The sequence below is a fragment of the Pipra filicauda genome, unplaced genomic scaffold (assembly GCF_003945595.2).
Source record: "Pipra filicauda isolate LSUMZ 115617 unplaced genomic scaffold, ASM394559v2 scaffold6_size6359152_pilon, whole genome shotgun sequence".
NCBI classification, from domain to species: domain Eukaryota; kingdom Metazoa; phylum Chordata; class Aves; order Passeriformes; family Pipridae; genus Pipra; species Pipra filicauda.
The window spans coordinates 526,387-542,351 of NW_024104865.1; the positions used below are offsets into that span (position 1 = coordinate 526,387).

At 45.1% G+C, this 15,965-nt stretch overlaps 3 protein-coding genes across 12 annotated transcripts in view; 1 reads left to right on the top strand and 2 right to left on the bottom strand.

Annotated features, from left to right (window-relative positions):
- ARG2 (arginase 2) overlaps nucleotides 1-2,796 on the bottom strand; it is a 19,437-nt gene extending 16,641 nt beyond the window's left edge. The window contains exons 1-2 of the mRNA XM_027716997.2: nucleotides 2,675-2,796; nucleotides 2,486-2,558 (exon numbers count right to left, since the gene is read on the bottom strand). Coding sequence (XP_027572798.1) covers nucleotides 2,486-2,558; nucleotides 2,675-2,791 — 190 coding nt within the window. The 5' untranslated portion in view covers nucleotides 2,792-2,796. The remainder of the gene's footprint in view (nucleotides 1-2,485; nucleotides 2,559-2,674) is intronic.
- A 2,383-nt stretch (nucleotides 2,797-5,179) lies between these two features.
- PIGH (phosphatidylinositol glycan anchor biosynthesis class H) lies at nucleotides 5,180-12,434 on the top strand. The gene is made up of 4 exons (XM_027717002.2): nucleotides 5,180-5,666; nucleotides 7,580-7,789; nucleotides 8,426-8,509; nucleotides 10,793-12,434. The coding sequence occupies exons 1-4, from the start codon at nucleotides 5,487-5,489 to the stop codon at nucleotides 10,892-10,894; spliced, it is 576 nt and encodes a 191-aa protein (XP_027572803.1). The 5' UTR covers nucleotides 5,180-5,486; the 3' UTR covers nucleotides 10,895-12,434.
- PLEKHH1 (pleckstrin homology, MyTH4 and FERM domain containing H1) overlaps nucleotides 8,252-15,965 on the bottom strand; it is a 57,149-nt gene continuing 49,435 nt past the window's right edge. For 9 of the 10 annotated variants that reach the window (XM_039388994.1, XM_027716990.2, XM_039388993.1 and 6 more), the window contains 2 exons: nucleotides 15,759-15,905; nucleotides 8,252-15,445 (listed from right to left, as the gene is read on the bottom strand). In XM_039388994.1, coding sequence (XP_039244928.1) covers nucleotides 15,269-15,445; nucleotides 15,759-15,905 — 324 coding nt within the window. In that variant the 3' untranslated portion in view covers nucleotides 8,252-15,268. Of the gene's footprint in view, nucleotides 15,446-15,758; nucleotides 15,906-15,965 lie in introns of those variants that run through there. The other variant, XR_005566352.1, reaches the window with a different exon arrangement.

Sequence of the window (15,965 nt, forward strand, 5' to 3'; positions counted from 1 at the left end):
ATAGACCCTACGGTCACAAATGCTTCAAAATCAGCCAATTTGACAAAGACCTCTATCTTAGATAAATGTTATTTCTTTTTAGTGGAGAAACGTGGTCTGCTGCAGTATAAGTTGCCTGTTCCTGGAAAACAATCAAGATCTCATGAAAATTATTAACTCTTGTAACAAAACAGATAAATAGAACATCCAAGTTAATAATGAGAATAATACTGTGGCTCCATTGCCTTCTTCAGAGTATGAGAAGAAAATTATAGTGTTAGAAAGACAAAGCAGCTAAAGTTTTACTGCCACTTCAGCATACCACAGGACTCCAAGTAATGGCACTATCATCACAGTACTACAGCCAAAGCTATGTTGCCAACCCAAGAAAGAAAAATAAACAGCCCCCACACAAAACCAAGCATTTGTTAAGTAAGTTTCCATGAACAATATATGTGTACAATAGAAAAGGCTACATGGTAGTGTCCTCCTTTATCTACCACTCTACCCTCAAGCAAATTGTTTTTGCTCTGTAAACCATTCCTCCATGCATGCTGGTGACTGCCATTGTTTCAGGATGGGTCCTCACAGTAGAACCTGTTCTTTAAAGAGCTGCAGAGATTTAAGCAGCAGTAGACCAACCCCAGCTGACAAAAACAGACCAACCCTACCCCAGTGGAAGAACATGCCAGCAATAGGAAACTGCAATTGCAGAAGGAAGAAATTGTAAGGGAACAGCAACAAAATATCTCCATGTGCATTACTGATTGATGAGCAAACAGTCTATAAGCAACTAAACAGTCAAAGTATTTTTCACCTTCCACTTTTTTTTTTTAGTTTAGCTTGCTTCATTTCTATCCCCACAACATTTTGTCACTGGAATCCAGAAAAAACTTGAATTCTCTTTTCTTTCTATCTTCTACAAGTTCCTCTGAAGTGAGCTTATGTCATGCAAATGAGAGGGCTTTTTCTCCTAGTTTTTAAATTTGTCGGGTTTTGTGGTTTGTTTTTTTTTTTCTGCTAAAGAATTCTTACAAAATGGAAATATTAGCTCTGAACCACTTGAAAGAGAACTCCAAGCCTTCCATTATAAAAGTCTGTTATTAATATGAAATAAACTGTTGCCTACAGTCTTATTTTGAGTAACATCCTCCTTTCGAATCTGGTAACTTGCTAGTTTTAAATAAACTCTAAGCTCAGTAACTATTCCAGTATATAAAACTTCTTTTAGATGCCCTCTTCAACATTTTCTGAGCTTATACATCATGCTCAGCAGAATTCAAATATTGCCAAGGACAGCATGTGTCTCTACTTTGCACAAAACAAGACAGGAAGAGAATGCCTACTCATCTCATTGCAAATTGGGACTTTTCAACTTGTGAATCACAAGATATGCAGGATAAGCCTACAGGATTTACCAGAATAAGGACTACACATAATAATTGCTTTTGTTTTAAAGAGATCTTAAAATTCAGAATAGAATCGCTAGAGGATTATTAGGATTGTTATCTCTGTATGCATCTTAACTCCACTGACTAACCACACAGAGAGCAGATAACAGTTCTTTCTGTGGTCCAGCCCTGCAATCCATCCCCATCATACAGTTTTCATTTAACACATCTTAGGTTAAAGATTCTCCAAGACAGAGTTTGACTTTACAAGTTTCTATCCCTCATGTCCTGTTTCTAATAAACTGTGATACAGTTTTCTGCAGGTCTCAGCTTGTAGAAGGATTAGATGGAGAAGCTGAATCACAAACAAGTGCATGGGTTTCCTTGCACAAAAAGACCAGAAACTCTCCATTCACAAAGTGGTATTTGCAAGTTTTCAAAGTAAAGCTGCAGGCAAGACCTCATACACAAAACTGCAGATTTCTCCAGAAAGCTCTGAATTTCATCACCTGAAAGCATACAAGCACTTTAGGAACAAGCTACGTAGCTGGTAAGGTACATGGGAGAGAAAAAAAAACAACAACGAAAGAAAACCCCAACCCCCCCCACCTACACAGCGTGAGAAACAGAGGATCTCGTCAGGGGTTACTTTGCTGGATGCACAGAGCGCACACAGCGTTTCGAACGGCCTCTGGCTTCTCCAGCTTTCCGGGAGTCACCACGGGAACAGCACACGCCCCGTGTGCCGGTGCAGCGCCCGCTGTGCAGCACAGCCGCTCCCGGCTCCCCGCTGCTCCCGAGCAGCCGGAGCGCATCGCTCGGGGAGCCGGAGCATCGGCCTCTCTTTGTTCTAGGGGACCCCGCGAAGCCCCGGCGCGACTCCGCCGGGTGCGGAATGCGACAAAGCCTCTCCCTCCCGGCACCGCGTCCAGGCTGCGGGCATCGCCGGCCCCAGGGCACGGCGGGTTCCGGGGAGAGCTGGAAGCGGGACCCGTCTCCCCGCACCCCGCAGCGAGCGGCTGAGTCACGCTTTCCCGAAAGGGGAGGGGGGCGATGCGGGCATCCCCGCAGTCCCCGCCGCCACCCCCGCCCCGCCGCGCCGCGCGGTGCCTCACCGAGCCCGGCCAGCCGCTCCACCAGCCCCGCGGCGCGGAGGGTCGCGGGGCCGTGGTCCACTCCCCGCCGCTTCTGCGAGACAAAGAGAAGGGGAACGCGTCAGACAGCGCTGCCCGCAGCCAGGCGCCCCCCGCCCCGCGATGCTCCGCGATGCCCAGCGATGCCCCGCGATGCCCCGCGATGCCCACCTGCCCCCGGGACAGCGGCGCTCCCACCAGCGCCACGGAGCGCGCGCGCCGGGGCGGCTGCGGCGCCGCGTCCGCCCGCGTGCGCAGGAGCCGCGCGAGGCCGCCGCGCAGGGACATGGCGCGCGCTGCCCACCGGTGCCGGGCGATGCTGCCGCGCGCCGCTCGCGCGCCGCTCCTTTCAACGTGCCCCCCTGCTCCGCGCGCGCCGCGGCCCCGCCCCCCACACCCCCGCGCCGCCCGGCCAACGGCAGCGCGCGCGCCCGGAGGTGTGTCCCGCCCCCCTCCGCGGCGCACGCGGCTCCTCCTGCTGATCCCGGGGTTTTTCCACTCCCCGCCGCCTCATCCCGCTGCCGGTGCGGGCAGGGCTGCCAGGCCCCCGCGGGGCGGCGGTGCCTTTGGCTCCCCCCGCAGCCCCATCGGTGGGGCAGGTGCGATACCGGCGCCCCTCGCGCTGCCGGGGGGACAGGCAGGGAGCGGGGCAGGGGGCACCCGCCGCGAGGGCTCGGAGCATAAGCGGGATTTCGGCCACGCAGAACTCCCGAGAGCTTTCGTGCGGGAACGCTGCTCCCTGGCTTTAGTGAAGGAAAAGCGGGGTGACGCTCCTCATCTGATGACCTTGATAACACAGTGAAGAGCCACCTCTCCAGCACCTGCCTCGAGTATCTCGTCTCGGGGGGTCGTGGCCTGAGACGATTCTCAAGTCTGAAAGCTCCAACTGTTCCTATTCACGGCATATTTGAAGGATTGTTAACAAATTATTTCAAAACGAGTAAAGGCCCTTGTTTTTCCCTTTTGTGACAAGGCAACAGGCCTCCCACTGACAAATGAGCAGTCTTATGTACACGCTTGAAAGAAAAGCTGACAGTGTTCATGAGATGACAGGGCACAAACGTGGTTTGACGGGGCACAAACGTGGTTAAACTGGGACTTGCCACTGATACAAAAAAAAAATCCAAGCAAACTTTTGCTTTTTCCTCTTAAGATTTCCAAGTCCTCTCCTTGCCTCTGCGTCTCAGTAATTCCCCATGTGTTGTCGCTATTGTGAATTACCATTACGACTCCTCCAGGAGCTCGTGTTTCTTTTCCCTTCTATCAATGACCTTGCTCTTCACACTGCTTTTACCTCTTCTACCCTGTACTCTGATTTCTCTTTCCCCTTCTCCCTCTCCCCATCTCTGAGGCTGTCATACCAGAGCTTATTTATTTCAGTCCTTCTCATCTTTCTTCCCTCTTCTAAAAACTTATAACACTGTTTTCAATTTATTACTTTTTTCCCCTTTCACTCCATCCATCAACTTCTTTCACCCTCTTTTGAACTTCAACATTTTCTCCTTCATTTCTGCAGTTCATTGCTTGCCGTTATTTTTTCCCCCTCCAGGTCAGCTCACCTTTCCTCTTCAGAGTTCCAGACCATCCTTCCATCTGGTCTCTTGTGTCACAGTGAGATCCTGGACATACAGCATGAGTGCCCCACTAATGCCAACCATCACCCACTCCTCCAGACCAAAGACCTTGGTAGTAATTCTTTAATGCCCCTTGGTTTCTCATGTCTGTTAAAGACTCCTTTGCTGCCTCTACAAGAACAAGTTAATAGGTTTATATATATAGTATCTACCCAAGATCTCTGAAGATATTGTGAATGAAGAAAATTGCTCACAGAAAGATGGCACCTGCAATTAAAGCTAAGACTCACTCCAAAACCATGAGAGAAGGGAAATAATAAAAAGACCAAGGGAGTCAGGATGGCAGTTTGGAAGTTACAGAGGTGTAGCTTTATATCACTGCCAGGTAAGTCACATGAAGTAATAACTGAAATGCATTATAGAGAACACAATACAAAGACTCATTAAGTCTGTGTACGCAAAGCCAAGTCTCCAATTCATTATGTACTTGGCAAGGAACCAGAAAACACTGCTTTAAACTTTGAAAAAAAATTACTGAAAAAAAAAAAACACTCAAAAGAGCTTGTAGCTAAGCATGGTACAGACAAGAAAATACATTTATGTAGTCACAAATGGTAAAGATGAATGGGGGAAAGAGAATCTTCTGGAGAAGGTTGCGAGGAAACCTCATAGCAACTTTCCAGTATCTGAAGCAGGCCTATAGGGAAGCTGGAGAGGGACTCTGTCAGGAACTGTAGTGATGGGACAAGGAGTAATGGGTACAAATCTCAAAAGGGGAAATTTAAATTAGATATTAGGAAGAAATTTTTTACTGTGGGGGTGGTGAGACACTGGAACAGGTTGCCTGGGGAGGTTGTGGATGCCCCATCCCTGGCAGTGTTCCAAGGCCAGAGTGAATAAGACCCTGAGCAACCTGGTCTAGTGAAAGGTGTCCCTGCTCATGGCAGGAGGGTTGGAACTCCATGATCTTTAAACTCCATTCCAACCCCTTAACATTCTATGATTCTATGACAGCCTCCGTCTCTTCATCGCGGCAAGAGACACACACAGCACCACTAAAACCTGTGTCCTTTAAAACTGATATTCAAAAAACAGAGGGAAGAGGGCAGTGAATTTTCAACATGTGCAAAGCGCGGAAACTTCTGATGTCATCGAGATTAAGGAAAGACGCCTAGCGAGGCTCAACCAAGCGAGACAAACCCTCGGCACCACCCCGGAGGCAGAGGGGGGCCGGGCGCGGCGGGGCGGGCGCTGCTCGGGAGGCGGCCGGGGAGAGAGTGCCGGGCCTGGAGCGCTTCCCTCGGCTCAGGCTCCTCCCGCACGGCCGCGGTAACTCCGCGGGGCCAGGCCCGGCGGGATCGGCCCCGCCCGCCGCTCTGGGGCCACGGCCGCGGCTCCGCCTCCCCGCCATGGCGGAGGAGCAGCGGTTCCGCTCGGCCTGTGGGGCGCCCATCGCACTGCGGCGCCGCCAGCACAGCGCGTCCTGCCGGGAGCTGGCCGTGCGCGGGCCCCGCCTGCAGCTCCGCTCGCTCAGCGCCGCCACCTCCGCCGTCTGGCTGGCGGCCTACGGGCTATTCGCGCTAAGCGAGGTACCGACCCCTGCTCGTCGCCCTCGCACCCCTCCGCGGATCAGGCACCGAGCGGTGACCCGGCTGCACCCCGGAGCCGCCGTCCCGCTGGCACACCGGGGCGGTCAGGGGCACCCGGGGGCCTCGGCGGCCGCGTGTGTCCCCAGATCCCGCCGGGCTGGGGGAGCCGCGCAGCCTTCGCCGAGCGGCGCCCGGAAGATGGAGGGCGGCCGGAGAGGTTGGGAACGCGGTCATCGCGTTTCCTGGGCATTCCCCCGCGCCCTGGGAACGCCTGGCGTGATGGTTGCGTGATGAAAAATAGAGAGCTGTTGCCAGCCTGAGGGCCGCAGGCTGCCACCCGCCAGCCTCTAGGGGCTTCTCGAGTGCCTCTCTTGGTTTGTAGCCTCTTGATAGATAGGGTACATGTCCGAATGGGTGCTGAGTGATGCCTGGCGCATGCGTGTGAGTCCACGTAACAAGTAATGGCTATTTGAAGAAACAAGTTGTGGGAATCTGGAATAAAGGATGTATTGAAGAAGGTGATTGTTAATTCCCAAAAGGAATTTTCCAGAGTGACTCAGAGAGCACTGCACCGTGAATGTCATCACATTTCACAGCTGAGGGAAAGATGTTGGCAGTACAGATTTCAAAAGCTGCTGACATCTGAGCTAATACCTTTGGATTTATCAAAAACTGGACCCAGACCAGTTATCTCCAGACTGAAGTCGGTAGCTTGACCAGAGAAGTTGGTCACTTTGACCTGTGCTTCAACTGTTGCACATTTTTTCAGTAATCTTTCCCAAGCAATGAAGACAGAGATTGCAATGTGAGTCAGTTAGCAGGCATCAGATATGAAAAGATGGTTTGTGTTCCTCTTCCTGGAAGAGAATCTCTGTTCCAGTTTTATATTTTACAAAAGCGTACACCCCAGCCAGTGATTACCACCCACTCTCCTCCTGCTTGGCTGACCACTGCTCATGCAGCCTATATGCAAGTGACTGCAATTCTTCCTTTCATTAGGAACCAGATCAGAAAGTCTGAAGGTGTCTCTCTCTTTGTGTGGATTTCGGTGTCTGTAGTTCATGACGGGGTTTTTTTCCATAACAAACTTTTGGAGTCCTGTATGTTTTCCAGATCTATGGCTTCCTTAGCTCACATAGTGGCCCAGGCCCAGTTTGAGTGGTAGGGCTGTGCAGTTCTGGTCCTTCAGGAAGTGCCAGTTAGAACTTCGATTCATATATATGTGGCCTGGAGCTCTCTATAACATGTCCCAGAAATAGATTGTAGGTTGCAGACCTTGAGAATTTGTTACAAAGTCTTCAGATGACTTACTGGTGACTATAGTTTCATCAGTTATATATTAAAATGTAACAGCAATCCCGAAATTGCAGCATGCAAAAGACATTTGCCCTGAGACAAAGCACAGGGGAGTGCAAATGTTCTTTAGATTGGTGTTTAAGGCAGGAAGAGGGTGAGGTTTGAACAAGTTTAGATTTGCAGTTCATAAGAAGAAAACCACCAGGCCAGTGGTTTTTCCTGGAAGAGGGTTCTTCCCCTTTGAGAATCCACCTTCGGTTCTTTCACAACACTTCTTTGTCAATGACATCATCCCTACAGACATTGGTATTATACACAGTCATTGATACAACTAGCTTGTGTTGATTGAGATTTCTGCACTAAATTTACGAGAGAATAGAATTTTCTCACAGTTTTCAGTTTCAATTCCCAATTCTTTCAGTCCATACTGTGAAGACTGATTTAAATCTCATTACACGTGTCAGCCAGCCCAGTGGATAAAAGGGCTGACTCTACTTAAAATTGCTTAGTAACTGTAGCTTTAATGTTTTAATTTACTGTGCAATTCTACTTTCTCTAAAGCTATGTTCAATTAATTGTAAGACTAGACCTCTGCCTTTGCTTGGCTTGTGTTACAGAATACTGTGGTGCTTTCTGCCGCAATCTTCATCTCACTGATTGGCCTGATCATATACCTGCACTTTGTCAAAATTGACCAGGAATCCCTGTTGGTCATCGGCTCACTTGGCATTCAGGTGACTTCATCCTACGCTTCAGGAAAAGAGAGCACAACCTTCATTGAGATGGGTCAGGTGAAGGATGTGGTTATCAACGAAGCCGTCCATATGGTAATGATACACAGCCTTTCTTCTTGTCTCTGTAGGCACACTCACATCCATTGTATTTTCATGAGCATGGCTTACCAGAGCAATTAAACACAGCACCATCCATAGCTTTACTGACATTAGGAACTTTGTTTCAGATTTCCCTCTTTATTTTCTGATCTGTTTTCTCACCTTTAAAGGAGAACTCAAACCAAAGGAAAAATCTCAAAAAGCCAAATCCATCCCTTAGACAATGCCACTGACATTGAGCTAATGATTTTAGTTCTTTACATTATGCTGTTCTCACAAATCCTGATGGCCAACTCTGTATGTAGTCAAGACAGAGATGAGGAGGTAGAAGACACAAATGATGATTTTTCCCATTGCTGGGGTTTTCTGCAAAGCTCCTGTAGAAGAGCAGACCTTACCCTTCCAGCATATGCGTGTTCTTTTCAGGTGAAAAATTTAATAGAAAAAAACCACAGGTAAAGTTATTTTTTTATTGTGTGAAAACTATAGATATAAATTGGTAGACTTGACTGTGGCCTGGGATGATTGGCTTTCAGCTCAGTGAGTTGAAACAGTTCCTCTTTCTGTGCTAACTCCAGGCAGATTGATAGCTTTTTCAAACTCCAATGATTGTGTCTGTTTTTCTTGTAGCAAAAAGTTATCTACTACCTGTGTATCCTCCTCCAGGACCCTGAAGATCCTCAGGGAGTATCTGAGGTTGTGCCACTCTTTCAGGTGAGTTTGACTGACTGGTGGAAAAATCCAGATCTGTGGTCTGTGTGTGCACACCAGTTGTCCAGGCATATCTTTATTCCACTACAGATAGCTGATTACAGTTGCCTTTCCCTGGCTGGGCTGTCAGGGTGGGTGGTATTAGAAACCTCATAGAACTATGTCCTGGGGATGTTTTTTTCATTTGCTCTCCATTCAAAGAACAGGGAGTTGTGTCAATCTGAACCCAGCCAGGAGTTTGCATGAACTAAAAGTCGTTGGCTCATGTAGGGTACTGAGGACTCATACAGCTTTCTGTGTAGTCCTGTGCTCAGTGTTACCATCCTTTTATTCTTCTATAATTTACTGTGCAATTTTAATTTTACTTTCTCTAAAGCTGTGTTCAAATAATTGCAAGACCAGAGGTCTGCCTTTGTTTGGCTTGTGTTACAGAATAGTATGGTGCTTTCTGCTACGATCTTCATCCCACCGATTGGCCTATGGCACTGTGCTGCAGTTGATTTTTCTCTCAGCTCGGTGTGCCAAAAGTGTTCATAAAGCCTCCTTGGCATTGGAATGACTTCCCCTCTCTTATACATTGACAAAGATCACAGGACAAGCTGTGACCAACTTGCTTAATGTATAATAACTTGTTTGTGTTACCGTTACCCTGTTTCCCCTTTCTCTTCTCTTGCTAACTTATTCTGACTGTTCATAATCCCATTTTCGGGATGGAATTTCTCTGTGTGTTCATGCCTAACACAAGAATGCCCTGAACCGTGAGCGGTGGTAAGCAGTACAGAGGTACCTCACTTTTTAGACCACTGAGCTGTATAGCCCTCTCTGTCCTTAATTCATCTGCTGTTAGTGACTATCATTTTGTAATCTACATACAGTTTATGACTGGATACAGTTAGTCTTCTTCTAAAAACTTACAGGTATAAATAGGCTATTCCATTGATTCTTACTGCTAACTCAGTCCCACAATTGTAAAGACTATATTACTAAGAGTAATATAAATTAAATATTTCACACATAAACAAGGGAAAGAAGGGATTTGCTGGAAATCAACAACAAATAAATTCCAGAGAGCTGCATTCAGGAACCTGGTTTTAGATATGCTCATTTCCAGCTTCAAAGAGGCTACCTGGCATCTGTATAGTTTCTTTTTTTTTTATCTCAACTCTGAACAGTTTTATTTTCATGGAAACATCTTAGTACTGCTAGAGTTGACTCCACCAGCAAAGGAGGTACAGAACTGTGGTAGTTTGCGAGTCAGTACCTGTCTGTAATTCTTACTTTAACGTGCAAGTTAGTGTGTTACTTAGTTTTGAAGAAGCAATGATTATTTGGCTGTATTGTGTCACCTTCATTAGGTTCATGTAAGTTATGTCAGCCTTAAGAAATACAGTTTCCCGTGTCACTGAGCCCAGGGCCCTTCTGCACTGAATTGACCTTTTGTTCTCTTAAGAAACACTTGCAAGGAGGCATTTGATGGACTTTACACAGTAATGCTGCTTCGGGAGCTCAGAAGTCATGGGATCATAGGGACTGTGGAACTGTGAAACTTTCACCTCCTTGCTGGTTTTAATCTAGTGCAGTTTAGAATTGATGAAAAATTATTATCCTTTGACCACCACTTGCTGTTTGTGTAAAATTAATTTATGTTTTCAGTTAACCTTCCATTGTCCTTATGTTGACAGTACTAGCAGAGGCCAAGGGTCAGATGTTTAAACTCCCTGTCCTGAAGGTGGATTTTTCAGGGTGGAGGTCTTCTAGGATGGTAGATCCAGTGTATGGAAATCTGCTGTTCATTAGTCTCTAGAGGGAGTATGGCCTAACAGATAGGGTCATGGGTGGGAAAGTGTGGATGTTCTTCCATGCTGTCACTGTGAACTGTGAGCTGAGAAAGGAGTGGCTTTCAGATTTGGTGAGAGATTCAGGCTAACTGCAGAATGGTGCTGCATGTCTTGACCTGACAACTTTAGGGACTGGTGTTTTTCATCACAGAGCAGGTATGGCTTATGGAATCACTTTGCATTCCTGTATCACCAGCTTACATCAGACACCTCCTGGAGTCTGGATTATTTCTCAATGAACATGTACCAGTCTCCATTGACTTGATGTGATAAAGCTCACGAGCTACAGGTGTCTTACTGTTGCACTCCGTACACATACACACTTCTGTTAGCTTTGTCGGCTGTCTCCACGTTCCTACCTCTGCCTGTCTCACTAGTGGGAAGTTACAAGCTTTCCTGTTCTTTTACAGCCAGTCCAGAACCTGATTCTCTGTTGTTTGACTTCTAGAGCTCCAAGCCGCGTCTGGACTGCTTGATAGAAGTGTATAAAAGTTGTCAAGAAATCCTGGAGCAGAGGAAGACAGCTCCACAGTCAAGTGGAATAAAATAGCTGAAAAAAAACCCAAACAAGGGAGCAGACTTCCAGCAGAACTCAGAGGGACCCATGGAAAAGCAAGCAAAACCACCCCATGGCTTTCATTTATTAGATGAGTAGAAAGCGGTGCAGTGATGTTAGGGCTAAAGGCCTGCACAGCTTCATAGAATTGTTAGAGGAAATGTCAGCTCAAGCACAGAAGTGAACCTTGAAATCCTCTGCTATGAAGACAGGTGAGCAGAACTTTTTAGGCTTAGACAGAAAAGAATTACGGAGAAATGGGGCAGAGGGAGACAAAAAAATGCATTGTTTACTTTTTTGTGCATCTGAAAATTATGCTAAAATCATAATGTAACTTTGTCTGGACTGCCAAAAAGATGCATTCTTTGGTTGCTATTTAACCCTTTGTTTGAAAAAACCACTCTAAATACCAAAGCTGTTGTGTAGGCTGGGATGGCAAATTACCGATCACAGGAGAATTTCATAAGGACAATTACAGAAAATGAAAACATACTGTTGCATTCAGTTACATTTAATGAAATAAACATAAAAGAGCAGACTTACCTCTTCAGGGATCTGCTTGAAAGAGTCCCATGGGATGGGGTCCTAGAGGCAAGAGGGGTCCAAGAAAGCTGACTGATAATTAAGGATCATTTCTTCTAAGCTCAAGAACAATCCTTCCCAATGAGCAGGAAGTCGAGCAGAAATGCCAGGAAGCCTGCATGGATGAACAAGTTGCTCCTGGCAAAACTTGAACACAAAAAGGAAGTATACAGAATGTGGAATTAGGGACAGGTAACTTAGGAGGAATACAGCAACACTATTCAAGATGTGGTTAGGACAGTTAAAGACTGTCTGGGGATGAATCTGTTGAGGGATGTCAAAAGCAACAAGGATGGCTTCAGTAAGTACTTAAGTATCAAAAGGAATACAGGGAAAATGTGAACCCATTGCTGAATGGGGCAGGGACCTGGTGACACAGAACATGGAAAAGATGTGGCATTAAAAGGGCCACATCAATTACTCCAAGAATATGAGGCAGCTTGGAGGCAGATGTGTTGTTGAAAATCATGGTAATGACAATGTGAATAAAGCTTTATTGATCTGTGCTCTTGGGAGTAACTTAAAGTTGGGAAATTCTTCTTTGTTGATAAGCTAAAAGTCACTGTAACCCTTAACTGGTATTCTTCTCTCTTTTTTTTTTCCCCATGACTCCTTAGAAATATAACTGAGCTAAACCCACAAGTTGGCAGGAGCCTGGGGTCATGCTTCATTTGCATACAATGCTGTATTGTGCTTGTCTGCATTATCTGTAAATAAAAGCATGTATCAACATACCATCATGCAATAGGGTAGAGATAAGGTGATTTGGTTTTCTACCCCATGCAATAGGGTAGAGATAAGGTGATTTGGTTTTTTTTGTGGTGCCATGAGGTTTGAAAGACACAGGTTAGCTCATGTCACAGGAAGTATTCTGGCTGTCCAAGTGAAAGGCAGCAGCTTGGGGATGTGCCACTGGCTTTTGTGTCAGAAAATAAATGATGTCTCAACAGAATGAACGGAGTCTTAGGCTCAAGAGTGTGCAGTGAATGCTGACTATGCTATAAAAATGCCATGAAGTCCTCAGAATGTGCACTGAAGAAATTACCAAGAAGCTGTGTCACAGGAGGAAGTCTGAAAGATTGCTTTAGCAATCTTTTGAAGGAGTGAACATCCTGTGCCCATAGTTTAGTCATCCACTGAAGCTGAGAAATTAGCAGAGAGAAACAGGAATCAGACTAGGGCAGGTTTGCACTAGGTATGTGCCTGGATACCAAACACAATCTTTGTTCATTTTTGTTTACATTGAGAATATTTTGGCTTTTAAAATAGTTTCTTCCATTCTGAGAATAATACAGTTTAATTCATGATAGCTGCATTTTATTAAGAACAAACAGAAATCTCACAGTATATTCCAGGCAGCCTTCTATATACACACAGCAGTTAGGAAAACAAAGGCTTTTGTCGTCTCATTCTATGCTCCCATCAATAGTCAAAAGCATTGATTAAAATAAAAGACTGTTTTCTCTACCAAAGAATCATACAAAACAGATATCTACACCAGGTGGGTTGTTTGTTTGAAGACAGGTAAGTTATAAATAGGAGGGGTGTATGCATCCATCAGAGTGGGGTGGTCCCTGAAATACTCAAGTATTCGTGAATATTTTTAAGAAATAAGGAAGGAAAAGAAGTTCTATATGTCACGCTTCTCAGTTTAAAGTGCAGTTATGGCAGAAAATAATGAGCTTCAGGACAGTTCCTGTTTATTTAACATCTCTGCTTCCTGTTTACCCTGGTATGAGTCTGAGGACATGAGTGTTAACACTGTAAGGAAATACAGCCTCTGAACTGTGAACTGGAGACTTCTATGCCTTGAGCACCTCCAGCGCTGATGACAGCTGGGACATCCCATGGCTTCAGCCTATTCTAAAGCAGCTTTGTCACTGGTGGGATACCAGAAGCAGGCTGCCAAACAGACCTTCAGATACAGGAGAACTTGTTAGGCACAGGTGATTGAGTGAGGAGGAGTAATACTTCATGTATTCAAACTGACATAACTATACTGAGATCACTCTGTGTGTGTGTGTGTGTGTGTGAGAGAGAGGAAATACAAACTACTATCAGGATATATAGTCGCTTAAAAGTATCAAAGGGAAAACAAAAAAGACTAAATACCTTCTTAAAATTATTTTTGGCTCAGAAAGCTACCCTCTTCTGTACCTTCAAGGGATGGTCTTTAAATTCATAAGAAGTGGCTACATTACAGTATGTGCAAATCAGGTCACTGTTCATACAATCTTTTCCTGTCTTATGTCTGTCATAGTGTTTCCATAACCCACCATGGGGTGGTTTGGGGTTGGGTTTTTGTTTGTTTGGGGATTTTTATTTATTTTTTTTGTTTTGTATTACTAAGAGCAATTTTTGTCTGTCCCACACTCCTAATCTGTGGCTTTGCCCCCACCTAAGCATGAAACAAAAATGTATCAGCTTGATGTATCAGCTCCCTTGTGTGCATTAGTTGGATGTTTCAAGGTTGGTGGCAGGTACTAAAAACACTGGTATGGTTGGTTTGTTCATTTGCTTTGTTCATAGCTTTGATTTGCTATTACTGAATTCATTCTAGTGGTTGGGTTCACCCTGTTTTTATTTGGGAAAGTTGCCCAGGAATGCATAATTATTATGAAGTTGCACATGGTACTTTTGAAAGTACAGTTATTTTTCCTTAGCTTTTTTAGAATGCTTATCAAAAGAGCCGAACTCAAGCTACGCAGATTTAGATTTTTCATGAAGAATTGCTATTTTTCTTTTACTTGTTTAAACTTCAATAACCTTCTCAAAACCAAGTCCCTTTGAAACAGATAAAAAAATTAAATCTACCACAATTCTTTAGGAAAGTCAGAAGAACAGTACTTGAGTACACATTTGCTGACTACCTCCTCCTTGCTTATGGTAGCATGAAGGAAGCAGGAGTTTGAAAGGAGCAGCTTCTGTCAAGTCAGAATGGCAGACCTTATTTGGGAACAAGATCTGTTCTAGTTGCTGGAAGACAGAAAAAGTACAAAATTTGCTTGTCTTGTCTTCCCTTGTCTGAGATAATGTGCAGTTTCAAACACATCTACAGTGATTAGCAGAAAGTCCTTGAAAGTGCTTGTCTGACAGTGGAGCATGGGACACATTCAGCCCTGCAGCATCAATTTAATGTTCATCTATTGTGTAGAACAGTGTCAGCTTCTAAAATGCATCAGTCCTGTAGGAGCTGACATGCTCTGACGCTGTTCTAGTCTCAGTTGTTCTGAGTCCTCAACATCTAAAGACACTAGGATTCCACTTTCATTTAAAGTTGAAAACATTCTTAAGTACCACTGAACTCTAATTCTATACCCCCTATTTCAGGTCTAAAATCACCCTTGACTTGCATTGGAATTATTCTTGTCAGTTTAGTTCCTCTTCTTTCTCAGTAATGTCTTTTTTCATGTCTGGAGCAAGGACTTGGAAAGTTTCTGTCTTCTGCAAGCTGCAAATGTGAAGGATCAAAGAAAATGTATGTGTTTCTAAAGCAAGGCAGAAAGGTACGAGATGGAATAATCAGTGTAAGGAAAGAGAGCAGATGTAATGTAACTGGAGCACTGTGCAGGTAAACGACCTGAGGCATGGTATTTTGGATGGAGTGTGTCATGGAAAGGAAACTCCTGCACAGTCCCCCAAAATAACTTCCCCCTCCCCCCCAAGAGAAAGGACACTGCCTCTACCTCTAAGGAACTTTGTCTATTATTATGGAAAAAGAATCAGAGTCCACATTAAAGTAGTGGTGTGTAACCAGAAGAATCATAGCTCATTTGGAATGAGCCCTCAGAGCAGGGTGGGCCCCTTAGTGCTTCGGGGCATGGAAGGAAAAAAGCACCGATTTTCAGTCTCCCAGAGCTTCTTAGCAGGTGTTTTGCTTTGGGAGGGCTGTGTAGAAGACAGGAGTGAAGGTGACGAGCGGTAGTTAATGTAGCTGGCAATAAGAAGTGTTGCTTCAACAATCTGGGGAAAAAAGAAAATGATTAACTGTAAGTCAACTAGAGGTAAAAGTGCCCTTTGATTTTTAGAACCTATTTGACTGCCTAACTTTTATAAATGGATTTCTCACATGGAATTGTTCAGTTTTGAAATGAAAATCTGTCTGTAAGAGTTAGGTAAAGTAAGTCTCGTGGTCAAAGGTTCCAGCTTACAAGGGATTTGTTGAATGTGTATGGCTAGTGCAGTACTCACAAGTACCAGTCCCCAGGGCTTATACAAAACACCCAGTTCTGATGCTGCTAGCTGGAAAGAATCTCGCTTTTCATTTTGTAATTACCTTAGGAACTGCCATTGTGAAGAGGAGTTTTTCAGTGCTATTTTTTCCAGAACTGTTTTCTTTCATTTGACTGACTACAATCATGAAGTCATCTCGACAGCCTCCAAAGGTCAGCACAGAGGAGTATGAATAAGAGACCTTCAGATGCTGCAGACAGAGAATTTGAAAAAGTCATAGTTCTGTAAAAAGACCAAAATGCCCATCTTA

Excerpts from the sequence above, each read along its gene's own strand:
- PIGH (XM_027717002.2), top strand. The coding sequence starts at position 5,487 with ATGGCGGAGGAGCAGCGGTTCCGCTCGGCCTGTGGGGCGCCCATCGCA. Across the intron at positions 5,667-7,579 it reads GGCTATTCGCGCTAAGCGAG|AATACTGTGGTGCTTTCTGC; the intron begins GTACCGACCCCT and ends CTTGTGTTACAG. Across the intron at positions 8,510-10,792 it reads AGGTTGTGCCACTCTTTCAG|AGCTCCAAGCCGCGTCTGGA; the intron begins GTGAGTTTGACT and ends TTTGACTTCTAG.